This window comes from Hyla sarda, chromosome 12 (assembly GCF_029499605.1).
Source record: "Hyla sarda isolate aHylSar1 chromosome 12, aHylSar1.hap1, whole genome shotgun sequence".
NCBI classification, from domain to species: Eukaryota; Metazoa; Chordata; class Amphibia; order Anura; family Hylidae; genus Hyla; species Hyla sarda.
In genome coordinates, this window is record NC_079200.1 from 81,077,403 (window position 1) to 81,089,992 (window position 12,590).

Genomic DNA, 12,590 nt, shown 5'->3' on the forward strand with positions numbered 1-12,590 from the left:
TGGTGCCATCCTAATCTTCAAGGGATAGAAAAACAGACCTTGATCTAGGCGCCCAGGTGTCCAATAGAAAATATCACAACCAGAAGAGGATGTGGATAAAAGTTCTTGTTTATTAATTAAAATAAAACAAGGTAAAAACAATAACGCGTTTCGGGGTATAGCAACCCCTTCATCAGATTAAAAAGTGCATACCATACAATGTAACAAGTTCTGCACATGTGTGAGTAAGCTCTATAGAGAGAGCTTAGATACACTGTATCTCCACTGGAATCTCCACTTTCTATTTGCCTTATAAAATGTGCATCGGATTTTGCTACCATTAATTTAAAAATCTGGAGGAAATATGCTTGTGTGAATGTACTCTAACCAGTCCTGCAACTGTGTGAGTGGCTCAAAAGAGGAGAGAGTTTAAAAACACTGGTGGTAATGTACAATTGTTCATTGGACGGTTATTCTGCAATAACCGCATGTTCTTTTTGTTGCATGTTACGACTGACACATTTATTATGGTTGTGCACAAGAAACTCCTACTATTTTCGACTGATTTTGATATTGTTTGTGTCAACCTCTCAAAAAGTAGGAGTTTTCACCTATGAGTTCTAGTTTTTGACACATATATTAGGTGTGTGGATAAAAAATTAAGTATTTTATGGAGCATAAAACACATAGAAATGGGGGAAAAAATTTGCCAGTTTGTAGTGTTTGCCTGTTTATTTTATGGGCAAATTTTGGTGCATGACCCAGCACCACAAATGTACTAAAGAACATGCATCTATACATAATACATTTCTCCAAAAAGAAGTCTTGTGTATCTGAATCTGACAGCATTGGTACATTTCCATCTATAACAAGGCTTCACCTGTGTAAGTGGTTGCACAGTTAGGCTATGTTCACACGGTTGAATGTCCACATGGAATTTCTGCGCAGACATTCCACCGACACTGGAACATGCCGAGGCTAGGACCGATCGGAAATGGGCAGTCTCATAGACGACAGTGCATTTCCGTGCGGACTCCACAGAATAGACATTACTGTTCTTTCTGCTGACTCCTGAATCTGAATTTCTGAAATGTTTCCATGTGAACACTGTAGCTGAACTCCATTAAAATCAATGGGATTCTGCTGCTTTGGAATTTACATTCCATCATGTGAACATAGCCTTACAAGGCAAGGCTGGGTCCAAATATGTCCGCTTATCCAGTGATTTCCCAAATCGGAAGCCTAAATGCAACAAGCAGGATCTGTTAATCTCACTTTCCTTTCTCTTCCCCTTAGGCCGAAATGGGGCATGGTGCTAAATTTATCGCTGTTTGGCATTGTTTTCCACGGGTGTGCTTGCATCAGACAAAATAAAATGCTGCATACACTATTTTTTGATCCAGCGCACCTGCATTTGATTACAACCAAGCATGATTATTGGACATGTGTGAAAGCCGCTTATTTTAAGATAAATTTATAGCCTCTAGATGTAAAGACTGTTTTCACTTACTGACAACAAATAAAGCTCTTGCAAACGGCACAAATTGAAATACCTTGTTGGAATAAATTTTTTGGTTTTACACTAGGTTTTTTTTCTGGTAAAAAAAAAAAGTCACAGATTCTTGCAGATCTTGATTTACAAAGACAATGATAACCCCCCCCCCAAAAAAAAGTCGGTCAAAGAATGTGATAGTGAATAGTGTTCTCTGTATAGGAAAAATGGGGGAGATTTATCAAAACTTGTGCAGTTGAAAAGTCGGCCAGTTGCCCATAGCAACCAATCAGATCGCTTCTTTCATTTTTAAAAAGGCCTCTTAAAATTAAGGAAGAAATCTGGTTGTTATGGGCAACCGGTCAACTGTTCCTCAGCACAGGTCTTGATGAATCTCCCCCAATATGACTATGGTGCCGTCTCAGGTCAGTATGTTGAAAGCAGACATTCAGATTTTGTATTTGTTGTCTCTTACTCTAGGATATGTGTATGATTGAAGGCGCACTGGAAGTCCATCTGGGAGAATTCTTCATTAAGATGAAAGGTAAATCCCACACCAACTATGGTGTAAATGTTCCATTTATAGAAATGGGAGGGTAGAGATCCCACTGTCCTAATGCACTTTTGAAAATGGGCCTAACAATATGCAACACTGCTGTGTAGCTACTGACTGTTGGGTTGTCACAGCTCATATGTCATTATATATGTAAGGAAAGGTAATAATTTAACAGAAATGTGTTATTACTATACCTTGTGCTTAAGTTCCTTGCTATTTGCTAGGTGGTGGATGCCCATAGGCACAAGGTAGTATCATATTAGTGGGGTGTCACACTTGTGGGGTGAAAGTATGTTGTATGACAATTTATTTAGTCTCTGCAATTGTAATGTTTACTCTGTCTTATAGGTCTGGTGGGTTACGCTCGGCTCTGCCCTGGAGACCATTATGAGGTACAGTAAACATTCAGAGAAAATATTGTTATTCATGAGCTATTGTCAGTGAAATCGAACCACTTCACAGTCCATAAAACTCAGAATTACAACCCCACCATGTGCTTGCTTCCAGTAACCATGAACCAAAGGAACAGTGAGCTCTGTTCTTAGGAGCCCCAGCCAACCCTATTACTGCATGGTGTATAGATAAATCACTGCAGTTTATGACCAGCTGTGAAAGATTGTATCAGTAAACTACATTAATGTAGGAATTAGCAAAATGTCTGGGGTCATGCTATCTGACAGGACAAGAAAAGACCTGGGCTAATCATCATACAGAGACCCTGCAAACTTGGAGACTTTGGGATAAAGATAGTGCAGAATATAATAATTATGTTTTACTTTAGAATATGGATGCTGGGAGTATAGTCATTTACAAAGTAGCATAAGGCTGTAACTAATCAATTCTGGTGTTGCTCATTTCACTTTGTGACAATTCTGATGCTCATATTTTGCTTGCCAAAAAATGTAGACAATCCACTTACCCATAGTAGAGAACTTGCACCAAACTTTTATATGTCAGTGCAGCTCTAGTGATGTTGTAAAAATGTTATGTATGAAATCCATGCATGGAAATTTCTTCTAATTTCATAAAGTGTCTCAGTACTTTCAAAGGATTTGTAAAATCCTTTATGGTTTTGTTACATTTACCCTAACAACATGACAGCAGGGGAGGGATTACATCACAAAAGCAGCCCTGACCTAAGCATGAACTGTTGTTGACAAGCTAAAGGGAGAAAGAATTAAAGGAAGGAATGAAGGGATTACATCACAAAAGCACTCCTGATCTAAGCAGTACATTTTTATTCTGATGATTATGAGAAGCTAAATAGAGTGGGAGAGGGGATTCCATTCAGGAGGCAGCACTGTGTACATAGTAAGAATATAAGTGTTAACAGAAGGGGCAGCTGCCCTGAATTTTAGGAGTGGGAAGCCTTTATTTACTAGACATAGTGTGAGCACTCTTGTGGAGGTAGGTTGTGTTCATACAGTCCAGATTATCTTCTGCACACAACACTAGCGCCACACCTCCTTCCTGTGTTCAGTCTCTGTACTTAGCCCCACCTCCCTTTTCCTGTGTTCAATCCTGATCTAGCTGTTGCTAGAGACATAATTCTCTTAACAGGCAGTGAAAAGCAGGTTACTGGTGCCTGGAAGGGAAACACCTAGTGGCCATGAGCTGTTTTTCTAGGGTACGTAGTTCTCAAACTTAGTTTATGCCCCCTGTTGACCATTTCATTTGCAGAAATTGCTCAGTTCATCTTTTATTCCTGTTTACTTGGAATTTAAGCTTACCTAATTTTTCAGAGTCCAAGCAGCTACCCTTTCTTTCATAGTTTTACTGCATTTATTTGACTCTCAGTAAAAGTTCCTAGTATTAGACAGGAGTAGGTCAATAGGTTCCAGTTGTACCAGGACATTTAAAATCTTAAACTCACAGTCTTCACCCCTCTCTATCCTTCCACCTCAGTGTACAGTGTTGGAGCCTGCACCCATACATGTGATAGAGAGATGCATTATCTGTATTCTCTGGTTAACTATATTGTATGCTGTTCTGTAGGTGCTGATACGTTTGGGTCGCCAGAGGTGGAGGTTAAAAGGCAAAATAGAAACAGACGACAGCCAAATGTGGGATGAAGAGGAGAGAGTATTTATACCAAATCTCTGTGAAAATTTTGAAATCAAGGTAAAGAATATTTTTTTCCTTGTTGCTGGTCAAAGTGCCAGTCAGCCCTTTATTTTATGTGCATACGATAGATTCAGTGCGATGATTAAAACAGTACTGCTTCACCAACTTGTTCCATAGGGAAAATATTTTATTGCAATAATCGATCGTTATCCATTAATGTTCTGAAACAACCTCTTTAATTTATGTAAATAAACCTACATCATTAAACAATTATATTTTAAAGAGTACTTGTCATTTCAAAGGATTTTTGAAAACTTGCATGGTTTGTTAGATTTTGAGTGGTGATAAGTTGATTTTTAATGCTCTCACCACTGTTATTGAATCCCCAAGAGCTTCTTCCGTGGTGCAAAGCTGTTTCTTATTCTTTCCATTTCAGGGCTGTTTGCGAGTAGCATTCATACAACACCTACTTTTCCTTTCTGGCCAATCACAGCATAGCATCTACTCCTCACTGTTAGGCTATGATGTTCTAAGTCATTAGAAATAACCTTTTTTTTTATTTAATGCTTCCTTTAAAACTAAGCATTTTTCTAATATACTTTATTAAAAAATTTGATTGTTAAAGATGTAAAAAATAGTTTAAAAGACGGCCACTATGAGTCTTTGTCACTTTAATTTTGCAAACAAACCCTGGTAACCAAGTCTTTTTGGTCCGGCAACTATATATTTTGGACCTATTTTCTGAGGGGGTTGTGGTTATCTCCCTGCTGTGCCTCAGTGCAGTGCATATTTTAGTTTTTAGCCAGTGTGAGCTAAACCCATGTGAGATCCAGACAAGATGCAGATAGCTTGCAGCCTTTTCAGAAGAGGAGCATTTCCATGCACGCTGACAAGCAAAACAAGATACAAAATTATTATTTATATGCAAAATAATTTCTCTCTTGTGTATTTGCACCATATGGGTTCCACATGTGTGCTTTGGGGTTATATAAAGCATGCACTTTAGGCACAAAGCTTTGAAAATAAAAAAATGTTTGTGCAGACAATGGAGGAGGGAGGAAAGGAGCTCCTCAAGAAATGCCCCCAGCCTTCATTAGCGCTGCAAGCAGAATGAGCATAGTAATACATAGATCATAAGGTATTTTATATATAAAAACATTATATATAATATTATGAATTCAGGGCACATTACTTCACTAACTTGAAAATTTTTGTTTTAAATTTTCTAACTAATGACAGTAATGCTTTAAATGGGTACTCCACTGGCCAGCGTTCAGAACATTTAGTTGCAAATGCTGTGTGTGCACTGCGGGGGTCGGCCACGCCCCTCATTGTCTGACCACGCCCCTCATTATGTCAGGCCATGCCCCTTCAATGTAAGTCTATGGGAGGCGGCTTGACGGGTCTGACTTCACGAGGGGCGTGGTGTACCCCTTTAAAGCTGGTGAAAGTGCACTGGACTGAATAGTCTGGCATTGTGCTGAGTAATCTACAGTACACTACTATAGATTGCATATGGAGGGAGACAGAAGTTACTCATGCACTGGATATGCAAGGTGCTGACAGAAATTAAAGAAACAGCAGCACAGCAAAGAAAGGGTTATACTGAGTCTGTACTGCGGATGAAAGTGATTTCAAGCTAAAGGGAGGGGGGGGGGGAATTACATTGAGGGGGCAGTGCTGTGTGCATACAGTAGTAAAAAGACAAAATACAGCGACCCAGTATTTTATGGTGAAAGCGAGGAAGGCCTTGATTTACGTTTCATTCAAAGTGTGAATCCTGCAATATCCCCCATCCTCGACGGGACCGATGGCCAGCTGCTCCCTACGTACCAGCCGAAAGAACCTGTTCAAAACGCTTAACAGAGTTGCACCTGGCCTCAGCGCAACCTGTTGGGGAGCAGGTTTTCTACTCTTACACTTATATCCCGCTACAATCGGGGATAATCGGCTCTATATAGCGCCATCTCTGTCTTCCCCTTTTCTTTCCTTATATTCTAATCCTTTAGAGCAGGCAGAGATGGTTATACATTGTAGGTACACAACTTAGGCCTTCTCTTTGTTTCTCTGTTGCTTAAAAAGTTTTTCCCATGAAACAAAGTTGGTAAAATCAGATATGCACCACATGCATATATGTAAAAGAGTACAAATGTGCTGTTTATTTAATGTGCTGTTTATTTAGGTAAAATGGCCTACATTACTGTATCTGTACTTACCTGAATCGGGAGGATTTGGAATAATTTACACACTGCGCTGAAAACGTGTTGTGTAATCATGTACACACAGCCTATGTTTATTCATACTACAAATGTATGGGGTGTATGTGGAATTAGCCCTTCTGTCCTATCTAACAAATGCTCTAAGCAGCATTAAAATGCAGTTTTTCAGTCCATACATAAATTTATGGTACCGTAAACATCAACCATGGAAATAACGACTGTCATTTATAGTCAGGTTGTAATTATTGTCTGCTGCCTTCTTTATACTTTATACGGCAGCAGGACAACTACACTAACAATTCCCAGATGTCCAAAAACATATGGAACTTTTAAACCGTATTCATGACATCTGGCTACAAGACACCCCTCAGTGTTAAAGGTCTATAGGGTAAAAAAGCATGCATACCTTCCATTATATATGCACTCGGTGCATAGATGGCTTAGCATGGTGCACAGTGGCAGGCTGAGTGTTACCAGCATAACAAATGGAATAAATCTGAACAGGAAACCCAGACAAATGTACGAGTATCAGAGACTTTACTGCAATTCCTGGAATGATTTAAATTCTTTATTTAGATTCTTCTTCACAGGTCACAAAAATAAATTAGATAGTTAGTAAATTGCCCTGAACAAATATCTGCACTAAATGTATCATCCAGCTGACTTGGCCATCACAGTTCAGCCTACATATAATGGAAGCCATCAGTCAGGCAGCGATCCTACAGCTGATGGTTTTTTATAGAATTGATGTTGACTTGTATTTTCCTGCATTTTTCAGGTTATAGAACTGCGAGGCCTATCCACCATCATGGTCGGGGTTGTGACATGCGACAGCGCTGACTTTTTTACCACTCAGCCAAGGATCATCATCGTGGACATCACAGAGCTGGGCACTATTAAGCTGCAGCTGGAGGTTATATGGAAGTAAGTGGATTGCACTCTGTTATAGTTTTGCCAGGTGTAAAAGGGGCTGACTATGTTACTGTCATTCTACAAGTCCTCGAATATCCTTATATACAGCAGCCAAACTGCATCACGTGAAAGGCAAAGAGCAGTCTGAGATTCTGAAGAGAGATTGATTTCAGACTTTTAGATCAGTGATGTCCAACCTGTTGCAAAACTACAACTACAACAGCTGTAGAGCTACACTTTGAATACCACCGTTCAAAAGCAATGTTCCACAAACTATGGTACTTCAGCTGTTGCAAAACTCCCAACATGACCTACCAGCCACAGTCTGGTAGTAGTCATATTTTTGCTGGAGAGAGCCACTTGTTTGATAACACCAACCAAGTATGGTAAATGAATATAAATGATCCGAGTGAGATCAATATAAAATATGATAAGAATATTATCATATTTTATATTGATATCACTCGGATCATTTATATACATTTATCATACATCAATCCGGATTGTATATAATTGAATGGCTTTATAGGTAGACAACTCACAACCTAACTTCTAGTGGCCAGTTATTCGTCCTTTGCTGGTTGGCATTATTACTGTTTCCTACACACCTTTTTGGGATACACTATTTTGTATCTGGTGGTTTTAAATTGATGAAATAAATATTGTGTTTTAACGACACCCCTACATTTCTTTCTATAGTTTTCCAATTGTTCTATACATGCAGAATTAACCCATTTAGATTTATGGAATAGATTTTTAGTCGCTTACATTTCTGCATCAATTCTGCCACAATTCTACTATGTTTACAGTGATTTTTGTTGCTTGTATTAACAAGTCTTATATAATGTTCTACAGGTTTTTAAGAGCCTTGAACATCTTATTAGTTTAGTCTAGTGTTTCCCAACCAGGGTGCCTCCAGCTGTTGCAAACCTACAATTCCCAGCATGCCTAGATAGCTGTTGACTGCCTAGGCTTGCTGGTAGTTGTAGTTTTACAACAGCTGGAGGCATCCTGGTTGGAAAATACTGGTCACTGCAAAACAAGGAGGAATAACCATTCCGGACTAAACTGGGAGACAAGTGCTTTTGGGGCTGTAATGGCAGACATATGGATAGTCTCCCATTAATAGAATTTTTAAGGGCATGTTCACATCTGTCCATAGGCCCAGCACTGTGCCCATTTTAGCCTATGATATGTTGGATGCAAAAGATCCAACCTGCAGATGGCATTCCCATCTGGGACAGCAACAAATCACTGCATATGTGATCCTGACCTAACACAAAAGATTAATAAGGACCTGGGCTTTTTTTTTTTTTTTTTTTTAATAACAGGCTTGTTTTCAATGCAGCTATTGATAACATCCCCAGATATACTGTAGTTGTCACAAGTTTCCCCAACATCGACAGAGCTGGACATCTTTCACATTGGTTTAATCTTTGCCGTGTAGCCAAGTATAGAATAATTTTCAACTGGTGAGAACAGCAAGTATGATGGTCACTTTGTCACACACATAGGATTATTTTATCTGCACTACTTCTTCATGTCTGCACGATTTCATAATACTTTTTTTGCTTGTTCTTGAAAAAAACTAACTATGCCCCTTTTGCAAACATTCTGGAGATCATCACTATAGGGTCTTGGCATATATTTGGGTCCATTGCTGGATATTGATGTGCTACAGTACATATGATGTACTCTTGACCACTACATACTACCTACCGTAAACACAATTTCTCCAATAATGGGAAACAGTAGAGCACACTGTATACAGATGCATGTGGAACCACAGGGTACACTCATACAAGAGAAACAAACCCACCAGGAATTTGAATATAAAGTCAACTGGAACAATGCATAACCTTTCATTATGTAAATAAGAGTTACAGATTTTTTATTACTGTCATTTTGATTGTGCTTTAAGGTTATGGAGAAAGTCACTGACATGCAAAGCCCATGCTGAAGCGTGTATTTGTCTTTAGACATATTACAATGATGAGATGCATCTCACTTTTCCCTTGTGCCTTGGCATTGTAATATAATTTATGGCTTCCTGAAGTCATCCGGCTCAGCACCAGTAACAAAGACTTGTCCTGGCAGGATGCGCCAAGTATTACCGTACAGCGCCCGCATCATTTCCATGCAATGGTTTTGTTGGAATGCTTTAAACATTTTTTATTTTCCTTCTGTACTGATCATTGGGAATGTTTGACCCAAATCTTGGCGGGGGGAGAGGGGGGGGGGGATATGGAGAGAAACATCTTGTAGACCCTCCCTGCGGAGGGTTGATAAATTATACATTCTGTACCGTGCACGCTGCTGACACAGAATCCAATGCAAACAGTGTTAGACGTCCTGCAGCGTCAGGAAACATTTGCAAATTCAACATGCTGGCTTTAAGTCTGCTGTGTCACAGACAAATGCCATCTGCTAACTGGAAATGTCTGAACCCCAATAAATTCCCCAAGGATCTGGGGAATTCTGCGCTTTTCATTGGGTTCATTGAAAACACAACTGTCAGTACTGGATGTTCAGCATCCATTGTTTTTCATTTACTTTCATATTATACATTGCTGCATGTATTCTACTCTTGTCACAGCCAAAGCTGCATTAACATTTTTTATTTATTGGCACTTTTAACAGCTTAGTTGAGCCCCCATACTGCACTGCACAATGATCTCCTATAATGTGGGAGCATCTTTGGTAACATTTTATACCTCTGCCTCTATTCTCCTTTAAGCTTGACCCAAACACTTGTGCCATGTTATTCATTTTGTCATGCAGCAAGTGAATTTGATGTTAGAAGCAAAAAAGAAATAGGCATGTGTAAAGATCTGTGTGACTTTGGCATGGGCCAAATTGTGATGTGTAAGCGGCTGGGTCAGAGAATCTCCAGAACGGCTGGTCTGGTTTGTATTGGTTAGCACCTACCTAAAGTGTCAGACAATGTACTGGATGCCCAAGGCTCATTGATGTGTGTGTAGGGAGTGGCCTCCTTCAGCAGGATAATGCAATGGCCACAAATGCAAAGATACCGTAGTTTTTTTTTTTTTAAATAACTTTATTAGCACTCAAACGTCAATCACTTATACAATGGCTTAACATTATCCATAGGACAACAGCACAATATACAGCACAGGTTCCCTATGCTATACGTCATACCCCATGCTACACTAACACTCCTGCAAACATAAAATGTTATCAAATGCAACAATGTCAAACAACAAGGCATAGAAAACCGCGATAGGGGCAGGGGGTTGGGAAGACAAACGATAGGGGAGGTCACATGCCCAAAGCTTTATTCAAAAACACACAAGGGAAGGAGAGGAGTTTAATCCTCATTTAGGAACATGGAAAATATTAAGGTGGCAGCGTGCAGGGTGATCCCAAGACAATGGAAAACTGTGCTCCCTCCCACTATTACTGATTGGCTTAGGGAAGTGCACTATATTCATGGCATGGAAGACTGTATGGCTGCAGTGACCCCAGGTCTGTGCTGTTTTCTGTGCACTGGTTGCCCTTCCTGGAGTTCCTTGTTACCCAGGGAGATTGTTCACTCTCCCTGGTGCCCACTGTTTTCTGCTCCTTCTCTAAGCTGGGCTCTCTTTTAGTAATGCGAGGTAGTACTGGCGACACCTCGCAACTTACAGGATCTGCTGCTGATGCATTGGTACATATATCTCTATGGAGTGCAGGTACCTTAAGGGCTCAAGGCACAAGGGGGGCATTTTAGGCAGGGGTTTTAAAGGAGAACTGTGGCGTAACATTTTCCATTTTCCCTGTGCCAGGGCTGCAAAAACTAAAAAAAAACTAACTTTAACTTACCTTCCTATGTTCCCCTATTGCACCAATATCGGCGTCCCAGTCCTTCAGTTCCTGGGCCCGGTGACTAATACTGCGCTTAGCGTATCAATGTCCTGCCTCTGCCGGTGATAGGCTGAGCGCACTGTCATGTAAGGAGCCCAAACACTGAGCGCAGTATGAGTCACCAAGCCCAAGAACCAGGAAAAAGACCAGCACCGGAGGATGGGGACTCAGATATCGGTGCAACGGGGGAATGTATGAAGGTGAGTTAGTTTGTTTTTTTTAGTTTTTGCAGCCCAGGCAGAGGGAAAATGGAAAATGTTACAAATCAGCCAGAACATTAAAGGAGAACTGTGGCGTAAGTTACAACAACATGCATTGGGATAAAAGGAGAAGTGAAAGGGAAACTGAGCCTATTCACCCGCACTAAATCAATCACTGGATTATAGTGCGAGTGAGCAGGAGTAGAATATGGGGTCACTTACAATAATCCGTCCAGTAATTCAGAAGATACCGTGCCCTGTAATACAGAGCAATGCTGCGTAATGGAGGCTGGTTGCGCATCCAAACCTCCTTCTGTTTGCAGCACAATGCCCGCCTATTATACGAATATTCATGAATATGCACTTTCATGTCCTAGTGATGTGAGAGCGTGCAGTCATGTGAGCGCTCTGCTATTGTGAAGAGCAGAGGATTCATGTGACCGCAGGCTCTCATGTCACTAGAACTTGTGCAAATTCACGAATCTTCAAATAATAGGTGGACATTATGAATTACTGGCTGGATTTCTGTACGTGACCCCTCATTCTATTCCTGTTCATCCTCACTATAACCCAGTGTATTAGGTTTAGTGGGGGTGAACAGACTGTCAGTTTCCATTTAAACATCTTTTCCCTTTTATGGTCTGGATGTCATCCAGTCTTTGTCTCTTTATGCTGTATGCTTTTCTTAGGGCAGGCAGTCATAAGATATACAAATACTTGTTTGTGTTATTGTATGGTCTATATGGAATGTAATCAGTCTCCATGTAAACAGTAGGAAGCTCTTCCTTTTTCAGAGCCGGATGTATCTTGTAGTTTTTTGCAATGGTATAGAACCATATAGTGCAGTGGTCTCCAGCCGGTAGGTCTTCTGCTGAGATATGATTGTGAAACAGCTGGAGAGGCATAGGCTAAAGACCAGGGACATAGCATCCCTATGGACAGGACTTTGCAAGGCAGGAATATAATGAGACTGGTGCCTGGATCAGGTCTATAGTTACCCAGGCCACTCAGCTGGTGTATGGAGCAGGACTATAGTGATCTGGGCCCCTCATTTGATACATGGATTATAGTGACCTGAGACCCTCAGCTGGTAGATTTACAGATCTATAGTGATCTAGGCCTTTAGTTGAAGGATGGAACAAACTATAGTGATCAGGGTCTCTCAGCTAGTGGATGGAACAAGGCAGTAGTAATCTGCCCCTTCGCTAGTGGATTGAGCTGGACCATAGTGACCCGGGCCCCTCAGTGCAGGGGCCAAGCAGTTGTTTATCACACAGGATCAGCACACAGCTGTGCGGGGAAAG

General features: G+C 40.5%; 1 protein-coding gene across 5 annotated transcripts in view; it reads left to right on the forward strand.

Moving 5' to 3' along the window:
• Positions 1-12,590, forward strand: part of RIPOR3 (RIPOR family member 3) — a 209,861-nt gene that overhangs the window by 158,451 nt on the left and 38,820 nt on the right. For all 5 annotated transcript variants that reach the window (XM_056549214.1, XM_056549212.1, XM_056549211.1 and 2 more), the window contains 4 exons: positions 1,952-2,015; positions 2,376-2,419; positions 4,023-4,148; positions 7,089-7,234. In XM_056549214.1, coding sequence (XP_056405189.1) covers positions 1,952-2,015; positions 2,376-2,419; positions 4,023-4,148; positions 7,089-7,234 — 380 coding nt within the window. The remainder of the gene's footprint in view (positions 1-1,951; positions 2,016-2,375; positions 2,420-4,022; positions 4,149-7,088; positions 7,235-12,590) is intronic.